Raw genomic sequence first — 26902 nt, 5'->3', positions numbered from 1 at the left:
TCCTAACTTGGGATGTGTAAAGTTAAGGTGTAAAAGTTTAGTATATTACTTTGGACATTAATTAGTTCCTAATGAGATGCCACAAGTCTCTTATAAAATGTGGTAACAGAAGAAAGGTTCATGGATTTGAACTTTACAAAAAGGTGGAAAAATAAGATTTTTTTTGCATAAAACTTATTTCATGCTAGAATGTTACCTCTTGCAACAAATATTTTACTTTTTGTGATAAAATGTTTCATTTGCGACTAAAACAAATTAGTAAAAGACTTGTTACCGTGACCATGCCACAAAATTTTCATTATAAAATAGTTTTTGCCATGAAAAAACTAACTTTTTGCTACAAATTTTTTTTTGGAAAAAAGTCTTATAAAAAACTAAATAAATTTATAACATTCAGCATGACATCAATGATGAACTCATTCTCCTTCTACTATTTTATCCTAGGATCCACACCAAAAATAGTGAAAAATATATATTAATAAACACTAGAGTCCTAAATTAGACGAGAAACTCATATGATACCAAAAACCTGTACAAAATATCCATTTGAATTGACCTAGTGGTCTTAAAACTAAAGACGAACATGGAAAAAGTGATTTTGACTTATTCTAGATATAGATTTGAACTATGTTATATAAGGATAGTTTTTGTTTTAGTATTATTTTATTTTTATTAAGAAATTTCCTGGAATTTTTCTAAATACTTAGAATGTTCTATAAAATTAAGAGTGTGTAAATGAAATCTTATTGGAAAAGTAGGTTCATAAATATAATCCAGACAAACTTGTATCCACTAATGCCACCATAATGGTAATTTTAGAATTAGTATAGTTCTAAAAAATGTTGCTATCGTAACAATAGTAAAGTCTACCCATTATTTCTATAAAACTTAAGGAAATGAAACATGATTGTTAAAACATAGAGTACAAAACAAAATGTCTAGCATGATAAATCAATAAAATGTCTAAAATATGATTATACTAAGGAAATGAAACACGATTGCTAAAACAAACATAGGGTATAAAACAAAATGTCATGATAAATTTGTAAAATCTTTAAAACACTTGTCATAACAAAACAAAGTCACTAGAAACACTTTTAAGGCATTTCACATTCTTTTGATGTCGAGGTCTTCTATTTTTGTGGCCCTTCAATTTTCATCTTCTTCTTTGCTAGCAACCTTATTGGTATCACTACTGGAACCACTTGATGTATTTAGCACATCTGTTACAGAACTAAGACCATTCTCAATAGTGCTTTCTGAGTTTCCTTCATCAAGCTCAACAAGCATGCCCCATCCGCCATTAAACCCCCTATCTATATTACCTTCTTCATCATTAGAAGCTTTCTCCATATTTTTTTCATCATCATAAATTTTGTATGAATTGCCTTCATTATGATCAGTAGCTTTGGGTGGACCATGACTTGTTAATGCTAGAAAAGTGTCAGTATCATTAACTGATTCACTTAGTGTATTTTGCACATCAATTGTGGAAATAAGACCACTATCAATAGTACGGTCTAATTTGCGTTCAATAATCTCAACGTCAACGCTCCAAATACCTTGGCTGAAATCAATACCGTTATACATACCATCATCATCATCATCATCAGACTCCATATTTCTTTCATCATCAGAAATTTTGTATGACACACCTTCATTATGATGGCCAATAGCTTTGGGTGGACCATGGCTAGTTAAGGCTTCATGGTTGATTTTATTATCCCTTTCTACAAGATGAAGTATAGAGCGATTCAGGAGAAAAAAAATGATCTTAATAAATATAGGCAAATAAATTTCTTTTAATAAGAATGAAGTAATAGACCCTGATTATCCCATAAATTCACCTAAAAATGATTGATTTGAGTATAGTGACATGCTATGCAAGTTACAACACATTAGCTGTACCATAAAACTAAAAAAGACCTAGGACTCCACTTGTTTTCAAAATCTTCACTTAGAGGAAGAGAGAAAAAAAAGTATATATATACAACAAATAATAGAGAGCAATATTGGGAGGAAAAAAAACAATCTTAAAGAAATTATTAACTAATATTTTTTTTTCACAAAATCAAAATAAGATAATCTCATTGTCCTAGAAAATTAAAAAATTTGTTGCTTCCACCATAAGCCAAAATTTAAGCAATAACATATTACGTAAATGACTAACAAGCCAAAAAATAATTAGGATTCAACCTATCTTCAAAATTTCCAAAAGCAAAAGGGAAGGTAGAGCTAGGAGAGGGATGAAGGTGGGGATAGGGAAGAGGAGTTCGACCCCCATAAAATAAAGAATTGACACAAAGAAATTTAACTTAAGTGCCATAGTCTTATTACTCTTAAAAGTCATCTCATTATGCTTTCTTCATATACATCAATATTGGACACCATGATTAGTTGCATTTAAACAAGGAGTTAGTTCCTCTTGAAACCTTCTTAAATTTTTTTCTCATATTGAAGCCAATATTATCTATGGTACTACAAAGTGGGAATACTAAGGAGCAAATTCTTGTGCAATGTTGTAAATAAGAAAGAAAAATGATCATGTATAATACAGATGTAAATAATTAAATTTCATAGTATAGTATTTAGAAAATCCATAATTCTTCTTACTCTCAACTTATGTTTCTATGGTAAAAACATTTCCATATTCCAATCATTTCTTTGTGTTTGCAAAATTTATCTTAAATATGAGTTTAAACACCCATTTGCTATGTATGTGCACCTCCATATCCCCATCTAATGTCTCTTTTTGTCTCTAAAGTTCAACTCAAATATGATTTCAAAAACCCACTTCATATGTATGTATGTATGTTGAGATATTATCTAAGAAAAAAATGAAAAAATTAAATCATTTTTTTATAGGTTCTATAAAAACCTTAAGAATTGATTAATGTTGTAAGCATTTGGACTAAATAATCCAAGAAGGTTCTAGATTTAGGTCCCTACAGGTCAAATAAATTTAAAACAATTAAAATATTGTGCATATCCAAAAGAAAAAAAAAAAAATCTTTTTAAGCCTACAAAAGTTGCTAAAGGGATTTTATAAGGGAGTACATGTTGGCTATAAGTTATAATGTGAACTCCCATATTTGATAGAAGAGAAAGTTCGAGGTGCTATATATGTATGAACTCCTCTTAACCAAGTAAACTCGTTTTAAAGTCGTGAAGCCCCTTTAGGCCCGAAGTGTATAGTATCTATATGGTTGGGTGTAGGTTGTTGAAAATGGTATTAGAGTCTATCCCCGACCCTAGTGTGCGAGCCGATCCCCAACCTTAGTGTGCGAGTTTGTTTATAAGGGGTGTTCGTTTATTTGACCCTGCAATTTGTGGGACATAATGAGGATGTTGTGTCTACATGAGAGGGTGTTTGTGATATCCCACATTGGAAAAGAGAGAAAGTTACTAGGGTTATATACATGTGAACTCCTCTTAACCTTGTAAACGTGTTTTAAAGCCGTGAGGGCCTCTTTGGACCCTGAATGGCCAATATCCACATGGTTGGTTGCGGGTTGTTATATATAATCAATCTTTTAACACCCTAAAGTTATTCAAATTGAAGTTGTTAAAGCTAGTTGGGAAATAGTTCTAAATAATAGTTGACACATAGGTAGTATATTCATTGGAAACATGTTTGACCAAAAAATTGTGTCTTAAAGAGAAAGAAAACTAAAAAGGGAAAAATAATGTAAATTGAAAAAAGAAAAAGGTAGATATGATATAGAACAATGCTTAAGTGGTTTTTCATAATCAAATAATTAGACTAGGATTTTACTTGTTTAGGATTTAAGTAGAGGAACTATGATTATATTGTATCAATGGGCAAAATTAAAATTAAAATAGAAAATGAGAGAGGATGCCGAAACAGAAATAAAAGTGTCTTAGAATCTCACTAATTTTAATTTTTTTAAATAGAAATTTCACAAAAAAGAAAAGGGTAATAATGTCTCACTACCACAAGCAAATATTCATAAAAAACCTAATTTAATTATATATTTTTTTTTACTTACATGCACTAGCAACCCTAGAGTTTCTAGACTCTAATTAACGAACTAAGATATTGATTCATTTCTTAATACTTCTACATCTTTTACAAACCTATAAACCTAAGTTTTCAAATTTTACTTTGGCTTAGACAAGCATTGCCTATTTTGACTCCACACTTTTTTTCCCCTTTTGTGATTAAACATTTAAGACGCATCATCATCAAGACACTTAACTATTAAAATATAGAAGATTTAGAAACATAACAAAAAATATTTTCTTAAGGAAAATGCTCTTAGTTGCTAATTAATGGTACATTAAAAAACTCTATTAGGCTACAACTAATAGATATGATAGATATTGTATAATAGTATAAAGAGAAATGAAAATTAAATTAAACATACCATAACAATATAACAACATGAATTTCTATTCACTATTAAAACAACAAAAAATGAGCAGATTGTGTGTCAAAAAAGAAAAAAAGGAAAAAAAAAATAGAAATCATCATTTTTTTTTCTAAAGACAAGATAAAGCCAAGAATAATAGAAATTCTTCATGTGTTTTATGCATATAATAATCCTTACATTTCCAAAACATGAAAGAACCAACAAGTGGCAGATGATGTAATTCTAACAATTTTAATACCAAGTAAGAAACTATAAAAAGATTTGACTTAATCTTACTAAATTACCTTCCATTTACTTAAATAATTATTTTTTCCAAATACTATAGAAAGTTGGGAAAAAATACCATAAATTAAAGTATATCCATTGAATTAAGATTAGGTTGAATTACTAGCTTGTATAATAGAATAGTCAAGGTAATTTGGCCAAACTAGTTGTATATCATATACATCTATAAAAGGACACAAGTAAGATACATAAACAATTTTGTTACCACATTAAAAGTTGGTGAAATATTTTACTACTTCATCTTAATTCCTTAACATGTGGCTAGATAAGGGTCATTTTTGGTGATCTACCAATAAATAAGATCAAATTGATCATTTGGGAAAATAGTAAGATAAGATGAAATATTTTATTGAACTCCTAAGAAGTTAGTAAGAAAAAATACAACATAATGGATAAATGTAATTGTTGAGAGAGAGAGAAAGAAGAAAAACCTTAATTCTCATTCATGTGATATCTACTTACAATTGAGAAATATATATATACAAGCCTAGGAGTCCTAACTACCATACATGTGACCTATATTAACAAGGAAAGATTATACACTATAAATACATTATATTCAACACTCCCCCTCAAGCTGGAGCATATACGTCATATGCACCAAGCTTGTTACAAATATATTTAATCCTAGGACCTCTGAGAGATTTAGTGAAGATGTCTGCTAGTTGATCATTTGAATTAACAAAACTTGTAGCAACACATCCTGATGCGATCTTCTCTCTAATGAAATGACAGTCAACTTCAATATGCTTGGTCCTTTCATGAAAGACTGGATTGAATGCAATATGTAATGCGGCCTGGTTATCACAGATGAGTTTCATCTGTTCATCCTTTCCAAATCTCAACTCTCAAAGAAGATGTCTCAACCATATGAGTTCACATGTTGCCAAAGCCATAGCTCGATACTCGGCTTCAGCGCTAGATCTAGCCACTACATCTTGTTTCTTACTCTTCCAAGATATTAGATTACCTCCAATAAAAACACAGTACCCTGAAGTGGAACGTTTATCTGTGGGTGAGCCAACCCAATCTGCATCTGTGTAACCAACAACCTGAGTATGACCTCTGTTCTCGTACAATACACCTTGGCCTGGTGTACTTTTGATATATCGAAGAATGCGGATTACAGCATCCCAATGGCTATCACATGGTGACTGTAGGAATTGACTAACAACACTCACAGGAAAAGAAATGTCTGGACGAGTAATGGTGAGATAGTTCAATTTACCTACGAGTCGTCGATATCTCCCGGGGTCTCGTAAAGGCTCCCCCTGTCCTGGTACAAGTTTGACATTCGGATCCATAGGTGTATCTATCGGTTTACAGTCTAACATACCGGTTTCTTCCAGGATGTCTAAAGTATACTTCCTTTGGGAAAGGACCACACCAAAACTGGATTGAGCTATCTCAATTCCCAAGAAATACTTGAGTTTCCCCAAGTCTTTGGTCTGAAAGTGGGTAAAAAGATGTTGCTTTAGTTTCTGAATACCATCCTGATCACTGCCTATAATGACGATGTCGTCCACATAAACAACTAGAGAAATACACTGCCCCAAAGAGTTATGATGATAGAAAACTGAATGGTCTGCTGTACTGCGAAGCATGCCAAACTCTTGAACAACAGAACTAAAACGGCTAAACCATGCTCGAGGAGATTGTTTCAAGCCATATAGAGAATGACGTAACCTGCACACTAAACCAGACTCCCCCTGAGCAACAAAACTAGGAGGTTGCTCCATATAAACTTCCTCGGCAAGATCACCATGAAGGAAGGCATTTTTAATATCCAACTGATAAAGAGGCCAAGAACACATAGCAGCCATGGAGAGAAGTAGACGGACAGAAGCAATCTTGGCAACAGGGGAGAATGTGTCACCATAATCAGAACCATAAACCTGAGTATAGCCTTTAGCAACTAAGCGGGCCTTAAGGCGATCAACCTGACCATCAGGACCAACCTTAACTACGTAAACCCAACGACAGCCAACAGTAGATTTACCAGAGGGTAAAACAACAAGATCCCAAGTGCCACTAGAGTGCAGAGCAGCCATTTCATCCACCATTGCCTGTCGCCAGCCTGGATGGGAAAGAGCTTCATGGGTGCTCTTTGGAAGAGAAATAGAGGATATAGCAGAAACAAAAGCAGAATAGGGTGAAGATAATCGATGATAACTCAAAAAATTGTAAATAGGATGAGGATTACAAGTAGAGTGAGTGCCTTTCCGAACAGCAATGGGTAAGTCATTAGAAGAAGGCAGAGCCGGGGCAGGGGAAGCTGAAGGGATAGGAAGTGAGTTAGCAGGTGCCTCAACAAAAGGGAGAGGAGCAACGACACGAGGGCGACGATGATAAACCTAAAGTGGTCGAGGAGGCATATCATCAGGTGGAAAGACAATGGGAATAGGCAAGACTTCAGAAATAGGAAGAGACTCAGAAGTGGTGGAAAAGAATGGTGAGTCCTCAAAGAAGGTGACATCAGTGGAGATAAAGTATCGATGAGTCTCAAGGGAATAACAGCAATAACCCTTTTGAAGTCTGGAATATCCCAAGAAGAGGCACTTCATGGCTTTGACGGAAAGTGATTACTACCAAAAAGTGCTATTTTGTAGACCTAATTATAATGGTTTTAAGCACCTTTGAGTAGTAATCATATTCATTTAACCCAATTAATTCATTAAGGTCCTTAGTAATTGGTTTTAACCATTTTGTGGCAAGTTTACATGTTTTTATCAGCTTATGAATCAATTCAAGCATGCCAAATGATGGAGGAGCTACTTGAACAAGTTATGGCAAAGCTTTTGGAAGCTCAAATTCATGAATAACCAAGCTTTGGAGCTCCATAGCCCTTTGCCAAAGTCGTTCAAAGTGTGCAAGGAAAGAGCACTGGAGAAGAGGAAAACAGAGTGAAGAAAACAGAGGACAGCAGCTGCAGTCTTCTTTTGTACTTTTGGAGCACTTCCCAAAGTACATTTTCTACATGCTATATACCATTTCAAAGCTCAGGAAGTCAAGAATCCAACGCTTCAAACCGTGTACGATTTGAAGCTGAAATGAGGAAGTTACAGCCATTGCAAGACGATCACTCCAAGCTGAAGGAAGCATTTTGCAAAGTGTTGCGGAATCAGCCTTTTGTTGCGAGAATTTCGCAGCCTTTTTGCACAGTGCTTTGGATTTCCCCTGAAGTCTCATGCCGCGATGGAAGCCAAACACCACAAGATGAAAGCCAACTTCGCAGCCCTGCGAGGATAGCTTGTTGCTGCGAAGTGATTTCGCAGCCCTCCTTGAATGCCTGCGAAATCTCGCAGACACCATTTTCTCCTGTGAAATGGTCCTTAGTGCTTCCCGATATTTTTGCACCGACTCTTTTAGATCTTTTCTTCAGATATTTTTGTATAAATTTCCATTTTCTCCTTGTATTCAGCCACTCATGTAATTCCTTAGCTAGGAAGTATCCAAGGAAGGGTAAATTACCTTCCTATATAAACTCTCTTGCATCCACTATAAAAGGGGGCATGTGAGATAGATGTAATCCAATATATAGAATCAACAAACAGAGCACTTGCTCTGTTTTTCATATATATTCTTGTCTTCTCTTTCATTTTCATTTTCTAGCCAACCAAACTCTGAGGATTTTTCCACAGAGGATGAGAGGCTAAGCTTTTTGTCTCTTGGAGTGAGGAAAGCCGGGTAAGTTTCCAAATGCATAAATTGGAAGTTTTGTTGTTTTAGTTTTTAATGAAGAGAAAGTGTAACCCGTTAATGGTTTTTATCTTTTTAGTTAACTTAAAACGCCTTTAAATCACCTGGGCCAACACTTGGTAAGGCAAGTGATCTCCGTCCATGGAGATGCACTAGTTTACCCCTTGCGAGCCTTTGGGAGGTGACTTCAAGGTAGGATTTTCTAGAATAGCCAACACTTGGTAAGCTTTTGGACTCCAAGGAGATATCCATTAGTTATCTCTTGCGAGCTTTTGACGGGTAATCCAAGGTTAAAGATCACCTTGAATGGCAAGTGCTAGGTGAGAGGCATGAGCCATTGCAAGGTGCATCAGTGAGAGGGATTTAGTGTTTGAACCCATTAATGGAAAGCATTTGTATAGCACCGGTTGGAGAAGGAACTATATGTTAATTCTCTAATGCGAGGAAAAGAAACAAGTGACCGGAACTCCCTTTTTGTATGGGGAATCTGAGCCTAGTGATCTGAAACTCCAAGAAACACTTTTCTTTGTAAGTAAAATCAGTTACTATTTTTGGTTAGTTTAAATCTAAACCTTTTTCATTCAAACATCTTTATGTTTTCTTTTAAAGCTAACCTTGAAATGAAAAGACACCAATTCAGCTTTGAATTAATATCATTTGCAAAGTGAAAACCCATCCTAGTGAACGATCCTAGAGCCACTATACTATAGTAGCTTTGTCTTTGCTACCCTAGTATATGGTGTAATAGGTTATAAATTTTGTTGATTACTCCCTCAATCAAGGAGCACTAGTTGGACACGAATCAGCTGAGACACCAATTGGGCACGAATCAAATGGCGCCGTTGCCGGGGATCGAACCCCGAATCAGATGGTGCCATTGCCATTTCCGCTGCTAGGGACGAATCAGAAAGCTTGTCTTGTCTAGGAGTGAGAATATGAACAAAGCAAGTACAACCAAAGACACGAGGAGGAAGGAAATAAAGCGGTTGGTCAGGGAAGAGAAGGGAGTGAGGAATCTGATCGTGTAAGACAGAGGAGGGCATACGATTAATCAAATAACAAGCGGTAAGAACAGCGTCCCCCCAAAAACGAAAATGAACATTATTATGGAGGAGAACAGTACGAACTGTCTCAACAAAATGTCGATTCTTGCGTACAGCTACCCCATTTTGTTGAGGAGTATGAGCACAAGAAGACTGATAAAGAATCCCATGATGAGACATAAACGAAGTAAATGAGGCTGAAAAATATTCCATGGCATTGTCACTACGTAACACATGAATAGAAATATTGAACTGGGTTCGGATTTCAGCATAAAATTTCTCGAAAATAGAGAATAACTCAGCTTGATTTTTCATTAAAAATAACCAAGTACATCGAGAATAGTCATCAATGAAAGTGACAAAATACTGAAATCCTAAAGTAGACGCAGTCCGACAAGGACCCCAAACATCAGTGTGGACAAGCTCAAAAGGAGACTTTGCCCGATTATTCAAATGCTTTGGGAATGAGACACGAGTATGTTTCCAAAGCTGACATGACTCACACGGAAGTGACGACAAAGTGGAAAAACGAGGGACCATCTTCTGGAACTTGGAGAGACTAGGGTGGCCCAGACGATTGTGAATGAGGAGAGGAGCATCAGTGGAAATGCAAACTGCAGGAGATGAATCTGAGGTGAGGTGATAGAGGCCTTGAGACTCACGTCCTATGACAATCGTCTTCCCCGTACTCCGGTCCTGCAAGGTTACAAATTTATTAGAAAAAGTAATAGAACAATTAAGAGTACGAGTGATTTTGCTGATGGAAATAAGATTAAAAGGACATTCAGGAGTATAAAGGACAGAAGTGAGAGGTAGAGAAGGCAAAGGAAGGGCCAAACCAATACCTTTAGCCACAGTTTGAGAACCATTAGCTAAGGTAACAGTAGGTAAAGCAGAGGTAGTAGTAATAGAGGAGAAAAGATCCTTATTACCAGATAAGTGAACAAAAGCTCCAAAATCTAGAATCCAGGGTCCAAGAGAAGATGTGTGGGTAAGGCAGGTAGAGGCATTACCAGGCTGGGCAACATAGGCAACAAAAGCCTGAGATGCGGAAGAGCTCGGAGGCTGAGGCAACGGAGAATCAGAGGATTGGGCCACATGGGCAGTGCGAGGAGGTCGTCCATGTAACTGATAGCAACGATCGCGAGTGTGGCCAAGTTTATTGTAATAGGTGCAATGAGGACTTTGACCTCTACTTCGGGTACCACTGCGGCCTCCTCGAGAGCTAGTTTGAGAAACTAACACAGAAGAATCTGAAGTGCTATCAAATGGCAAAGTCTGAGTGGAGGAGATACGGAGGAGGCGAGCAAACACATCATCCAAGGACGGAACTGATGAACTACCAAGAATTTGATCGCGGACAGGCTCAAGATCCGGACGGAGGCCAATAAGAGTAAGAACCATGAAGAACTTGTCAAGCTGTGTTTGTTGAGCCCCAACATCAGGAGTAAGAGGCATCACAATCAAGAACTCCTCCTTAAGAGAGGCAATTTGGCCAATATAAGTAGATAAATCCAAGTCCTGTTGGCTGATATGGACATTAGCAGAAGCCACCTTATAAAGACGTTGGATATCATTCGTGTATAATCCTTTGGCCTGAGTCCATAATTTAAAACAAGTTTTGTAGGCCCGAAGATGAAGAAGAATCTTGGGATCAACCGATTGCCATAATACACTACATAACTGTGCATCTATCTTCCTCCACTGTACGCGGTCAACCTCAGGGATATCTGCCTCCTGTTTAATCAAGTGATCCTCATATCCTTGACCCATAAACCAAAGTTCAACAGAGGCAGACCAGGAAAGATAATTGTCACTGCCAACCAATTTCTCCGAAGTAATCATAGGAGATCCAGATATAACAGAGGAAAAAATGGAAGTTTTAGTAGCCATATCTACTTATCTGGAGAATGAAGTATATTTGGATCAAAGAGAGCCCTAATACGGCTGCAGATCGCGGCGTGGCACCACTGGAAAGGGAGACGGCTTCAGATCGCGGCGTGGCACCATCGGAAAGGTAGAAGAACACTTCCTGAGGCACGTGCAGGGATTAGGATGGAGAAAAAGTAGCCGAAGCTCGCCGGAAAAATTGTTTGGAGGGTTGGCGGAGGCAAAAAACCCCAAAAGAGGTACGTGCAGGGCTCGGATGGTAGAACCAGGGATGAAGGAAGGCTAGTCGGCGTCAGGCGAGGCTGGAGGAGGAGGCGCGTGGCCGGGAAAGCCCTCACGCGCTGGCAGGAAAATTGCGCGTGGCCGGCGCGTGGATGATATTCTGGTTCCGGTGCCTTCACAAAAGTTGGAGATCTCCTCTAGGCGCTCCTTCTGGTATGGTCGGTGTCGGAAAAAAAAAAAACGTCGTCGAAAAGTTCGTCGGAAAAGTTTGCCGGCGGTGAGTGTTTTCTGACGACGATCTGACTGACCGGAAAGTATTTGGAGATGGGGAAGGTGACCGGAATGAAACACGGTTACGGGAAGGTTTCCCGGAGTTGATGACACGGGAAACTGGAAAGAATTAGGTTTTCTCCCTTGGCTCTGATACCATGTTGAGAGAGAGAGAAAGAAGAAAAACCTTAATTCTCATTCATGTGATATCTACTTACAATTGAGAAATATATATATACAAGGCTAGGAATCCTAACTACCATACATGTGACCTATATTAACAAGGAAATATTATACACTATAAATACATTATATTCAACAGTAATAACTAAAAGTCTTGTTCATTCTTTAATATACCTTTGTAAAAGAATAAATTACTTATTAAAACATTAGGACTTATAGGTAACCTTTGTTTGTTAACCTTCATAAAACCCTAAAAAAACTCGAGTTGACATGTAATGTATTTCATCATAGTTGATCAAGGAGAAAAGGAAGAAATGGAACAACTATATATATATATATATAAAGAAAATTCCCCTAGAATTTAAATTTGGGAAAATATCTAAAGAAAATGATTGGTTTGTCAAATATGCAGAATAACACATTTATATAAGAACTTATTAAACCAATGGTTGGCCCCACATGGATTTTGCATTAGGTTTCCAATTGCATTTCTTATTTGTCAATCATTATAACAAAGAAAAAAAAATGTCTTACCTTAGTTTTTGCTAGAAAGTATCTTAGATTTCATATTTTCTCACTAGGATGTATTCATGTTAAGGACACTCTTATTATATAAAACATGTATTATATTATGAGACTTTCTTATAGGAATTTGTTTATTTTATAATTAGGTAATTAATTTCCTACATGGGATGTTCTTATGTAATTATATATATAAAAAAAAATTGAGTAAAGGAGAGAATGTTTTAGGTATAGTTAGGGATTTGAGATTTGCAACCTCTAAACTTGTAATAACTTTTAATAATAGTGAAATATCTTCATTATCTTTCTTTGTAGATGTAGGTTTTAGGACAATCTACAAAAATCACTGTTTGCTTGATGTGTTTTCCATTTTTATCATCATATTTTCTTTTGAGTATTATTGCCTTTTTGTCATAGTTTTTTCATTAAAAAATTGTACTATGGAAAAGGTTATTAAACATAGAATGGTGAAAAGTTCAAGGTTAGGAAGTTTGATACAAGAAATAGTTTTAGTTTATAGTGCATAAAGATATGTGCCTTAGATGCCTTACTTATTCAACAAGGATCATCTAAAATATTAAAAGGTAGATAGACTCTACCAACAACAATGTTTGATGAAGAGAAGGATATACTTATGGAGAAAGCACATGAAGATATTTGTTGCACTTGGGTAATGAGGTACTTCATAAAGTTGTAAAAGAGGATACACTTATTGAGCTTTGGTTGAAGATGAGAAGTTTGTATATGACAAAGTCTCTTATAAATTGTTTGTGTTTGAAGAAATAGTTCGCTCTCGAAATGAAGAAAGGTATATCTAATGAAGATTACCTTGATGAGTTCAATAAAACTTATGGATCTAAGGAAGAATGATCTTAGAATTAATAATGAAGACTAAGGTGTCATAATTTTGATATGTTCTCTACCAAATTCTTATCAACACTTTTTGGAATGTATGTTAGATATTTGAGGCCACTTATTGGATTGTATCACATGGTGGTGAAAAATATATGTTGTTGATAACTACTTTAGAAAGGTCAAGGTTTATATCTTGAAATATGAGAACAATGTTTTTAAGAAGTTGAAGTAATGAAAAGTTATAATCAAGAAGCAAATAGGAATGCATTATGAATGCACACTGCATAGTTGGACATACTCCACAATAAAATAGTTTTCCATAATGGATAAATATAATTCTTTCAAAGAGATAATGGTGTATGCTTTTAGTATAGAGAATATATCTTCTTGTTATCTTATGAGAGCTCTTTTAGTTTCTATTGGCTATAGGACTCCTAAAGAAATATGGTCTAGTTCCTCTACTAATTATATAGATTAAATTTTTTTTATCATCTTGCTTATAGTCATGCAAATGATGGTAAGTTTAGAGCAAGGGCATGGAAGTGCAAGGGTGTGCACATAATATACAAGGGTACAAGTTGTGGTGCCTAGATTCCTATATTTTATAATTAAGAAATTAGTTTCCTATATGAAATATTCCTATGTAATTAGGAAAAAAAATATAAGAAAGGATTTTGATTGAAAGAAAAAAGCCTTTTTGGGTGTAATTGGGGCTTGAAGACTTTTTGAGTTTTTCTAGAACTTGAAATTTGTAGTTAAGGTAGAGATTGTGAGAAAGTATCTTAAATTCTCATTCGAGTCCATTTGTAAGCCTTTAATATTTTTCTATTATAATATATTTGTTTAAAATATTTTGTTATAGGAATATGTATATTTTATAATTAAGAAATTAGTTTTCTGTATGGAATATTCCTAAGTAATTAGGAATTAGAAAACAAGAGCCTTTTTGGGTGTAATTGAGCCTTAAGAATTCAAGAACTCTAGATTATAATCTCCTTGAACAACAATGAAAGTTCTTCATCATCTTCACTCAATTATGCAAGCTTTAGGAAAACCATGAGAATTGTGGTGTGCTTTATGTGTTTTCAATTTTCTTTCTCTCTATTATTATTATTTTTATATAGTTTTTTAACAACAATTTCCTATAAAGTTTCTATAAAACAAGGATTCTTGATCCCCTCCCTATGATACAAATGAAAGAAAGTTAATAGAGGTAAGATCAATTAGCGAATACTATATTAAGGTTTTTACAAGATGACTACACCTTGGTCATTCATTTTATTTGACATTTGTGGATACCATTTTTTCTTTGTTCATTTTTTTTATTTTTTATTTTTAACATGGAATGTATCACTTCATAAGAAAAATTTTGAATAAAATTACTAAGAGCTATTGCAAGATACTTTTGCAACTCCTTTTAAAACTTATCAACATGACAAGAAAAACTATTAGAGTGTTTGGTACAACTTTTAAAAGTAAATAGTGATTTAGAACAAATATTTAAAAAAATGTAAAACATGGTTTTAATGTGATATAAATTTGATTAGTGACAACACAAATTAATGAAAGAGTAACCTTTAAATATCACTTATACATAATAATATTACTTTGATGGAAGAAAACTTGTGTAATTGACTTATGAGTGAGACATGATAAACACAAACAAAACATTGTAGTATCTAAATATGTTATACCACACAAATCACTTTTTAACCGTCCATAAAGAACTAATGTGACTAAAATTACAAAAGAATCATTAAGAAAAGAAAGCAAGAAAGTAAATATGGAAACACAAACACATTAAATCATGAGCTAAACTAGAGTATATGTATAACCACCTCATGATCCTTTAAATGCATAATATTTGAACAAAGTTAAATAATAAATGGATATAAAAGTATACAAAGTTCAAAACTTACCATTATAAAGAGGAAGTATAGTTTCTGCATAATGGACATAGCGAAGGAGATCCTTCTTGGTATGAAACGTTTGCCCAGTCCTCTCATTATGTGCTCGATACTACATCACCCAAATAAAAATTTAATTATGCATTCCAAGAGTTAGTTAATATGATGATAAATAGGAGTGTAATTAGTGCACAAAATCCCATAAAGATCAACACCTTCTAACCAAAATAAATACATAAATAAATCTATCAATCTTTTTCCTCTAGATTGAATTGCTAACTTCACCATCAAACACAAACTATATCCAAAGAGTTGAAAGGAAAGAATTAAAGTGAATCCAATGAAAAAAGATAACTCATAGTTGTAGAGCATGGAATAACAATTATCTGATTCACTAAAATAATTGGTACGTCATAATTTTTTAAATCATAAGGCCACTAGGCTTGTGGATTATCACTTATAATAACAAAAAGTTGAAAAATCATAATTTTCTATTTAAAGTAAAATGTTCTAGACAAGTTAGATGAAACATAATGGAACATGATATAAGTTGTTTACAATTAAGGTATAAATGTTAATTTATTTATGTTTTGTTACAATGAAATTTATAGATGGTTTAAATACTTGTTAACCAATTACTATAGTTAAAATAAATGTAGGAAGGTTCCATTTCAAATTCATTCCTAAGAGGATTTTATTGGAATTGGACTTTTATCTCTCAATTGTTTATTTCTCATTTTTCTCTTATAGACATGGATTTTGTGTTTTGAAATTTCGTTCAAATGAATTAACCTTAAGTGATAAGACCCAATATACTTCTTAAAGTAAACTCAAATTTGATTTTCTTAGTGTAAACATGGGAAAATGGAGGATACTCTCATTTTCTCCTTATTTCTCTTACCTTTCTTATTTTGCACTCAATCTTTAAAGGGAAAGACCAAAAAATTGATTATAACAAGAGAATTATATAATGAATGAATTATTGAAAAACTTAATTAGAAGAGAAATAGAATCTTTAAAAAAGGAAAAAAAATGGTATCTAAGAGGACAATAGAATCTTTATTTAATACAAATGAACACAAATCCCATAATTGATGAAATCAATCCTCATAGGCATGGATGATATATAAAATCATAGAAGAAAATAAACTTAATAAAGAAATAAAATGAAATTATTGGATTACTTTGCCATTACGATATTTCTTCAGGACCCATCCTTTAGGAAGTGGATCTGGCCAATCTTCACCTAACAAAATTGAAAAAAAAAAAAAAGCAATTTAGTTAATGGTACCAAAAAAAAAAAAAAAAAACTATAAAAGAGTGAAAAAGAGAGAGATATGAGAGAGAAAAAAAAACATATTTAAAGTGAAACCTAGTTGCACACATATCAACTAAAAGTAAACTAGAAATAGTGACCATGATACATATACTAAATATTATGCAATAATGACATTATTGAAAAATTTTCTTTAAATTAAAAAATCACAAAATTCAATAGGATGACCAAGATTTCTTTGTTACTTATTACCATTTTTAACTATTTGATACTAAAATCTTATAAAATGTGTAGAAATAAACATCTACTAATTATTGATGATATATGCAGAAAATGATTTCTAATTGATTGTTCCTAATTAAATATAACAATAACATTCAACATAATGACCATGATTCCAATTTAACACCACAAACTATCATAATTCACAAGGGGTATTTGGTAAATTGGCAAGTTCCATTAAACTATATTAATTGAATATTTTTTCTTAAATGTATGATTCATCTAATAAATCACATAAAAAAATCCACCTTGAGTGATCTCTATCAATGGCTAGAATTGATTTTGGTAGTATATTAAATCAATACAAGCAAAAACAAACACAAAAACAAAGATATTTTGGTCTCTACACAAACAGAAAATTATTGGATTGATGACTATGATTGTTCTTTGAATAGGCGAGGATAATGCTTTTAGCTAGGTAGAAAATTGACACTTTAATTATGGTAGGTGAAAATATGGGGAAACACGAAATAATTACAAAGTTGATAAAAAAAAACCATGATATCAAAGAATACTTATTCTCAAGAAAAAAAAATTATCCATATAAGCTCACCACTAGTCCTTAGAGTTTATAAAAGTTTTACTTAAATATAATTGGATGAGTAACTAATACTAGCTACTAGATAAACAATTAAATGACTCTACTTTGTTGAGCATACAACCCTAAATTAATATGATATAATAGCTTTTATTGGATATGCTTAAGCAAGCTCACACAAATAAGCTCATTTCAGCTCCTTGAATGAGTTAAGAGATTAAAGATAATGGATAAAGTCACTTAAGGCCAAGCTAAATTCTCTGGTAGGTTAGGTCAAACTTGGTTTATGAACAAAGTTTTATATAAATTTTCCATGCTTATGTAGTGGTTAAACCCCTTAAGACAAATGATTTAAGATCCTATTAGGTTCTCGACTAATGAATTATAAGATGGAAATAAGTGACAAGCCAATATAAGGGGAAAACATGATAAAATCCCCATACACACTTCTATTATATCTTACTCAAATAATTACAAGTAAACATGACCTAGGCTTAGACAATACTCACTTTTATCTCTCTTGCAAATCAAGTACAATAATCTACTTATATATGAGTGTCTAAGGAGGTTTTACTAGCAATTATCCTCACTAAGCCATAATCAACCCCCATATTTGCCTACTTTTTAACATTGTGTATTGAGTGGGCTACTTTTTCCCCAAGTTTGGGAGAGTAAGCCTTATTTCCTATACCTATATCTAGGCGTTGTGCTTCTTGTATTTCTGTTTGTCTAGTAGTTGCCTTAAAGCCCTTTATTGATGTCATATGTTCTAGTATTTTTACCTATAGGACCATTAGTGATGCTACCTTTTAGCCCATATATCGTCTTCCTTGGATCGTGCAACCTATCACTTGATGCACTTTTGCATGTTACCTTCATGGCCCTCTCAGATATGTGTTTAGCTCATGACACATGTCTCGATAGACTTCTTTTCATCAACCTAGCTACTTGCAAGCCCATGTTTCTACCATGCCTTATAACTGTCTTAGGCTAAGTGTTGTTCCAATTATCACCCATATGTCTAGGTAGTTTCATCCAATGCACACAATCTTAGTAACTCCTAACATTTCTAGGCACTTTACCATGTGCTTGACCTCATTTGTTGCATGTTTTTAGCATGTCTTTTAGGCCATGTTATGATTTTCCAAGATATATAGGTAATTATCTACTCATCTTGCAATACCTCTTTTGTCATCTAGGTATCAAGCTCTTAACATGATAGCAAATCCCTTGCTTACTCTTCCACCAATGTCAAGGTTGCATTCTATTATGCCTACATATGTTGTGGATGCATTATGCTATTAGCCCATAGTACTCTTGTCCCCATGTCAATGCACTATGGCTACACTAATATCCTATCACTTATCTATGTCAAGGCTTACATGCATATATACCAACCATGAATAATCCCTATATTGCCATACTTTCTATGTCAAATCATTTTCTATACCATGACTTGGTCATTTGCAACATGGCATTGAGTCCATGTCCATTATATGTTGTAACTCATGTCAAGGTTTCCAACATGTTTTTTCCTTATGTTTTGTGACTATTGTGTTATGCACCATACTTCTTGGTTATTTCCTTATATTGGTATAACCCTATGTCTAGTTATAGTCAACCATGACATTGTGCTCACAACATGTCTATCCATTGCATTAGGCATTATGCCTTCATGCTAACCTATCAAGGCTTTGTCATTGCCTTAGGATACCCTTTAGCTAGGTCTTATTATTTTAGGTTATTTGCTTTGTCATCCCCCAAAATCTCCATCTTGTGATTTCAACACATCCTTCTTTTAAAGAACATTCTGAGTGATTTCCATTCTTATAGGAGGAGACATCACATATGCTTGAGTAAGCATAAGGTTTTTGTAAAATCATAAATAATTGTAAAATAAATCTTTTCTATATGCTAAGTCTTAAGAATACCTCTTAAAGTGTGTTTTTTTAAAAGAGAAATCTCAAACTATCGACTATGCCGAATTCATTTTTAATAGAGCCACCCATGAATTGGCTCCTTATGCCATGTTGTATGCTATGTTGAATGGTCATGATGGGTATTGTGCTACCATGTCATGCTTTGACCATGTGTTGCAGCAACACATTCCATATGTCCAAATCCAAATCATGTGATCAACCTTTGTTAAACTATCTCAATTTATGTTAAGTTATGTTTCTCTTCATGCTTTAGGCCACCTCTAACGTTCCCTCTCCTTTAAGGAGCATTCTAAGTGATTTCAATTCTAACACGATGTGATATCATATATTCTTCAACATGCATAATTATTTTCTAGAAAACATAACATTAATTGTAGAAAAATTTTATAATTTTCATGTATGTAGTTATTTGGAGAATTCTCTTTAGACTATTCCCTTGAAAGGAAAATTCTTAAACCACTAAAAATCCGTTTCTTTATTTTTCTTTTATTTAGGCCCAATTAAGTCATGCAAACATAAAGCCCTACATGCCATGATGCATGTTGTGTCATGTCTTGGGCTATGTGTGTAATAGCATGTCTCACGCCTTAAAAACTAACTAATATGCTCAACCTCCAACAAACTCCTCTTATTCAAGTTTTGACATGGTTTCCTATATGCTAAGGGTGAATGGTGCCAGCACATTTGCCAGTGTACATGTTCTACATCATAAGCAGTGAAGGTATTAACATTAGTCCACTACCTTAGGCTAGATAGTCAAGTTTAGGTCCATGCCTACCCATGATGACCTAACATAAAAAACCAACTAGGCCTAAAGGATGGGCTTAAGCGCGGGCTAGCATATCCTAACCTTGAGCTTAATCCATGGAGGTGATACTATATAGGTAGTAATAATTACGAATAATGGGATCCCATCAAATGATAGTGGCTTCTAATCTAAGAAAATTCTAATTAAGTTAAAGGTCATTCCTTAGAGTGGAACAAAGTTTTCATATTTAGACTAAAGTAACTATCTCTCTTTTCAATATGATTTAAACCTTCAACCTATTTTGATTATGAACTAACCACCCAAATGTTGAGCTACCAAATGAGACAAACTAATCAAGTTTGGAAAAACCAACCAATCCATTGATACATTTTCTTTACCTACAAAACAACATACTTTCTTCATGAGAAAGAACATTGTTTTTCTCTTGTTTCAAAATTGATATTGTGAAAAGTTTTTTTAGAACATAAAATGGCTAAATATTTAGTTGTTTTTTTATTGATATTATGAAATCTAGAAAATAAAAAGAAAAGTTAAAAGTGTTTTCACTTTAAAAATGATATTATTCATATATATATAAATGATGTCATGTTTCCATCATGATTTGACTATTGTTGAACTAATCTCAAACTAGTAATACATGACCTCAACAAGTTTTCTTGCTCAATATCTAGCCAAGGTATAAAAACAGTGAAAAGTAGGAATCAATGACTATCTCTTATGTAGCCTAAGAGTATAATGCAAAATATAACTACATTATTTGACATTCCATAATGCCAATGCTTCTTTGAAGTTTCATTCTTTGACCTTACTTGATCATTGAATAAGGCAAACCCATGCCTCTATCGGTTGTCCATTTTGTAAGTTTCATACCTTGTTTAATTTACTTTATAGGTTAGTTGTGCACAAGTATTCTTGATGCAATAGTCTTAACATTTACATTTAAAATAAGTATTATTAGATCAAGTGTCCTAACAATTACATTCACAATAAACTAAGCTTACTTCATGAATTAGGCCCATAAATTATGTATTATAAAAAATATGAGGAAATAATATTCCAACTTATGAAATCCATGGTTCAATAAAGCATCTTCGCCTAAGTTGTTATAATAGTTAATTCTGAAAGACTTCCAATATTAATATATATATATATATATATATAACTAAGAGGTGAAGGTGATAGACTAAATTTTTCAACTTCTATTTAAAGCATACTTCTATAGTATTTGTTTTCAATAGTTGTAGGGTCCATTGAGGTTTATCTCGATCTTCCTAACATGTGGAAACAACACATCCTTTGAAAAGGAAGCGTAAGAATTGAAAAATTAAGATAATAGTTCTTGTTTTTCTCTTTTATAAAAATTAACATAACGCAAATAGGAGAATATGACATGAAACATAAAAAACGGACTATACATTGAGTATAAGTTTATATGGTAAAAGTTAATGCAAAATTATGGGGATTTTAGACTAGCATACTAGGTAATATGCAAGAAGTGGAAGAGTTTTTTCCCCCTACATGAGTAAATACAATTAAAGACATACCCATGAGGAATTGATTCCTTAGAATGAAAACTACATGAACTATGTTCTATATCCACAATAGAAATAAATTGTCGATGTAACATGCATACCTGAATTGGGGTTTGCTTCAAGACCTTTCATAACTCCTCTTTCCTACACCAATTAAATAAAAGTTAGAATGTCACAAAAAATAAATTAATTGAAGATGACATAAAGAAATGTTCAATGAAAAAAGGAAAACAAATTTATAACATAATCACTAATGATAATGCCAAAAAAAATTACAAGAGAGATACAGAGATCAGAAAGCAAAAACAACAATAGATTTGATATGACATGTGAATTTCCACAAACACATTCATTATAAGTAAAAGTTCACATGCATCTATTCACTACAAGAAAACTAGAACTGACAATGCACAATACATACAATTTGATGGTCATGATATTGAAAGCATGTCTTCTTTAGAAAAATATATAGCCATAACATTCAACAAAAAACATCAATATTTCATTTTCACTTACAGATGATTATAGCGAACCAACATTAAGGTCTCATGAAATTCTAATATCTAAACAATTGAAAACACATATTAATGCTAATATGCAATTGCAATGATAACATGCAATAAAAAACAATATTATTTTTTTTTCTTTTTGCTTAATGTTAATTTTAGCTATTGAATATTATTAAATCATATGAAATGCTAATATAAAACTAAGACTTTCTAAATTTATGATATCTAAAACTTGATTGATAGTTTATTCTTTTTAACTACATGCAGTCATGACACTTAACATGATAACTATGATTTCATTCTCACATCACATAGTCCTAGAATTTATAAAGGCAAATTGGTGAATTAGAAAGTTATGTTAAACATTATTGAATTCATTTTCTCAAACATATGATCTAACAAATCCACAATAATATTTATTTCAAGTATTGTTCTATCAATAACTAAAAATTATTTTATTAATAAATTTTATTAATATAAGCAAAAACAAATATATAACATAGAAAACAAAATTAAAATTTGTAAATAGATGTATACAACAAAGACAAAATGTTCCAAAAAAAATTGTAAAATAGAACCTTAAATAATTAAAGTAGTATTTTCAATCATAAAATGAAAAAAACCTTCTAGCACACATTTTAATACTATAATTTTTTAAATACACAAAAAAATAACATGTTGAAAACAAGAAACAAAAAAAATCAAATCTTGTCAAACAAACCCAAATATAGTTTTAATATAAGGAACAAAATTTGTTTCAACTTTCTAATAACTTTTTCAATTTAAAATATACATTATCTTCATACCCAAATTTTGCTTCCTTATAAAAACTAAAAAATGGTACTGTAAGAGAAAACCAAGAATAAAAAAAAAATAAAAAATAGAAGAAAGACCTCATGGAAAATCATGCAAGTAACATCAACACTAAGAAAAAATGATTTAGGTTGTTAATAAAAAACAAGTAACATAAAAAAGGAATGAATTAAGTTATTGATAAAAAAAAAAAAACAAGTAATAGAAGTATAAAAATAAATATTGAGTAAAAAAAAAAAAAAAGACAATCATCTTGCAAAAAGGTGTTTCTATATTTTAGGAAAATAAGATGTCAATCACTTTCATTCTTCAATGAGCCTCTCCACACAAAATGGAAAATCTAAAACAAAAAAATGAAAAAAAAAAATTGAAAATTGCTTTTGATTTCATTCTAGAAAAGATAAGAAATATCATCTAAATATACACCACAAAGATACAATAAAATTTGAATGGATAAAAGTAGATGCTAGATGCTATAAACCCTTAAATTTTAGGTAATCCTTTGTTTAAAATACCTAGATCCAATAAGACTCTTGATTTAGGTTGTTGATCTCAAACATGCAAGTGATAGAAACATAAAAAACAATGATATAGGTTGTTAATCTGAAACAAATAACATAAAAAAACAACGATTTAGGTTGTTGATTTGAAACAAGTAATAGAAACATAAAAAATAAACATAACATTAGGAAATGCCCCTCAAATTGTATAGGGGTTATATCATAGAGAGAGCTTTAAAGAGATAAAAAAAAAAATTAGAGAGATTTGTACTTAGATTGTTAAGGAAAAGGGGTGAGAAAGAGGCTAGGGCATCAGAGGAGAAAATGGATGTGGAGAGGAGTCGATGAAAAAGAGAGTAAGGAAAAGCGGCTAGGGCAAAAAAAACAAAAAAAGGGCAAACTGACCCTTTTGTTTTTTTACATTGATTTAATACTATTTTCTCATTATTACCTCTTAAATTTGGTGGGTTTACTTTTATTTTATTTTATTTTTTTGTTTAAATTCCAAATTTCTCAATTTTAGTTCCATCATTTTCAACTTTGTGAACCTTTTGACCATAAATGAGAATATTATTATTTTTTTTAATTTTTTTTTTCACATATGGTGTAAAATTATTGCAATTGAATTTTTTCATGTTTTAAAACAAAAGGTTATATTGATCCAATCTATGAATATAGTTTTGGGGAAAATATGGAATTCCATTAGGTATATTTACAATAAAAAAAATCAACACAAATGAAAATAAATGACACAAACCTATAACTTCATTAGTATAAGTATAAAAAATATTGAGATTTTCAATTCATGCATCTAGGTTAATATTAAAGGTCAAAAGAAAAAAAATTAGGTTTACAAATCACTCAATTTATGTTATTGGTTTTCTATAAATATTAAAAAAACATTTTTAGAAGTATACAGAAGTTATAGGCATTATTTCCATAATTAATAATAAAGTCATTTCCACATGTATAATTATAGCTCATGTTCTTGAAGTGTCTACTCACCTCATTAAATATGGTAAGAGACAATAGATGTTATTGGGAAGAGATTGATCAAGATGTGTCACAAAGTCATATAATGTTTCTGAAAATGAAATGGAATAGTAACATAATTGATTTTGAGATTACATAGTGATTAAAGTTTAATAATAAAGTCTCTTACCTAAAGTATAATGTAAAAAGACATTTAAGAAAACACATGGTGCCCAATACTTTTGTTAGGTTTTTACTTAAGATTTAGAATTTTACCACCAATCAAACTAATGGTAAGTATATGGTAACTACCCCAAGAAAAGAACAAACAATTTTTGATCCATTGGCCCTCTTCCATTCTATGTTTAGATTTTTTTTAGTTTATATTTTTGTATTTCTCTTTTAAATTTTTTCACATTTTTGTACTATGCAATCATAACGAGACAATAAAAAATTCATTTCTTAATCTTTTCCTTATTAAATAAATCATTTTAAAGATTTTAAATATTACTTTTACATTAAAGATTTTGTAATGATATTTCAAGGATTGATTTTGTAATGAGAAACACTTATAGAAAAAAACTACACTCAAAAGATATGATAACACCATATAATTAGTTTTAGAATTGGACCTATTTTTTTTGTTATTTATATTAGTATGTCAGTACAACTAGATGTAAAAAAAAAAAAAAAAACAATATATATATGTTATTCCTAAGTAATTCTAAGCAACCTATTGGCTTTAGAGGAACACTAAAGTTTTATGATAGTAAGATGAAGTGAGATGAATATGTAATCTAGACATTGATTAAGGAAAGATAAATTAAATTTGAAGTTTGATTTAAAAAGTCTAAAGATGAGCATTAGAGCTTACTTAAAATGTGATGAAATTCAAAGAATAGAAAGACTGACCCATGCCAACAACAATGCTTAAGTGCCTTAGAGAGATGAAGCCCTCCCTTGACATTGTTCAAGCTCTCCTTGGGTATTGTGTCAAATTATATTATTGTTATTTTTTAAATTATTTTCTCGTTGGTCTCAATTTTTTACTTTGTTAGACTTTATATTCAATTCTATCTAGGGTTTCTATGCCTATAAAAAGACAAATATTTTCATAACCTAGGAGTAGTAGAAAGTTTGATTATCATTACTTTGTGAAAATCTTTAATATCTCAAAAAACTCTAAAAATCCTTATAAAAAAAATTCTAGAAAGTTCTTTTGGTGAAAAGACATGGTTAGCCAATCTACATCTCAAAGGGGATTGAAGTGAAAATCATTAAGGATCATGAGGATTCCATGTTAAGGATGTAAAAAAGAGTGTGTTTTAGTTAGAAGAAACTTGCACCTAATTAAGGTAAACAAAGTGTATTTTTTAGTGTTACCGTATTTTCCTTGTGGTTTACCTCCGACAAAGAAGTTTAAAAGTATATATATAATCATAATCAATAAATATGATGTTTCATGGCATTGTTGTTGCAATAAGTCCATGATTAATTTTAACTACTAATAAAAAATTTTGTTAGTAAAAGTTATTTTTAGTGATGAATAATATTTGTGGCAAAAAATGCCGCTCTTTTAAGAAAAGTTTTGCAAATTTTGTTTCGTGGCAATATAATTTCTTTAAAGATGAATAGTAATTCTTGTGACTCGAACTCATGACTTGCACTTCATCACCACATTTTGAAGAGACTTTGATCATCTCTTCTATGAACCAATTGATATTCAAGTATATATAACAAACTTTTAATTGAGTTCAACATTATTTCTATTTTTATATTCATCTTGAACAACAATTAGTGTTCATATGAATGAATGAGTTAAAACTTAAAAAAAAATGAGATTTAAAAAAAAAATAAAAGATAAAATCTTTAGAAAATGTAACACCATTTGAACTAAAATATAAGAAACGTCAAAATTCTTAGTAAAGGAATTTTTGAAAAAAATGTAATATTTAACATAAATTAGAAGAAAAAAAAATGTCTATGTCAAATTATGAGAAACTTGCTTTTTATAAGTTTTTTTCTCTTATTTTATATACTCATTACAATTTTTAACTATAAATAAAATTTTTGCCACAAAATTTAAAATAACATGTATTCTTCAAATTTTATATATTTTTATAAATTTCAATTATATCTTCAAAATTAGAATTATTAAACTCACATAAAAAAAATCATATAGTTTTTTTTTTTCATTTTCATCAATATCAAACTATTTCTTATGCTTTAATAAAAAAACTTCTTTTATAATTAATGACTATTTTGTATAATATTTTTACAAATGATTAAATATTTAAATATTAATTTTTTAATAACTTTATTAATTTTAAATTTATTATAGAAAAATGGGGCATACTTAATTAAAATAAAAGATAATTTTATACTACAAATAAGATTATGGAAAAAAATTCAACAAAAAAATGAAATATTTAAGTTCTTGTTTATATATTTTTAATCATAAATATTTTGTATCAAAAAATAATGTTCATAGTAGAATATCA

The 26902-nt window shown here is 31.7% G+C and overlaps 1 protein-coding gene across 1 annotated transcript; it reads right to left on the bottom strand.

Annotated features, from left to right (window-relative positions):
* Nucleotides 1-987: 987 nt before the first annotated feature.
* On the bottom strand, nucleotides 988-23787 carry LOC104879076 (uncharacterized). The gene is made up of 5 exons (XM_010650569.3): nucleotides 23701-23787; nucleotides 21709-21751; nucleotides 16455-16516; nucleotides 15283-15382; nucleotides 988-1730 (listed from the first exon to the last, which is right to left on the bottom strand). The coding sequence occupies exons 2-5, from the start codon at nucleotides 21737-21739 to the stop codon at nucleotides 1150-1152; spliced, it is 774 nt and encodes a 257-aa protein (XP_010648871.1). The 5' UTR covers nucleotides 21740-21751; nucleotides 23701-23787; the 3' UTR covers nucleotides 988-1149.
* Nucleotides 23788-26902: the final 3115 nt, after the last annotated feature.

This window comes from Vitis vinifera, chromosome 4 (assembly GCF_030704535.1).
Source record: "Vitis vinifera cultivar Pinot Noir 40024 chromosome 4, ASM3070453v1".
NCBI lineage: Eukaryota > Viridiplantae > Streptophyta > Magnoliopsida > Vitales > Vitaceae > Vitis > Vitis vinifera.
The sequence above is the reverse complement of the archived record's forward strand: the minus strand, read 5'-3'. Positions and strand labels throughout refer to the sequence as shown.

What these genes read in the sequence shown, in the direction of transcription:
- LOC104879076 (XM_010650569.3), bottom strand. Translation starts at nt 21,739, where the DNA reads ATGAAAGGTCTTGAAGCAAACCCCAATTCAG. An exon ending in TGAAGCAAACCCCAATTCAG is followed by an intron (nt 16,517 to 21,708) that starts GTATGCATGTTA and finishes CAATTTTGTTAG; the next exon opens with GTGAAGATTGGCCAGATCCA. An exon ending in TATACTTCCTCTTTATAATG is followed by an intron (nt 1,731 to 15,282) that starts GTAAGTTTTGAA and finishes TTCATCTTGTAG; the next exon opens with AAAGGGATAATAAAATCAAC.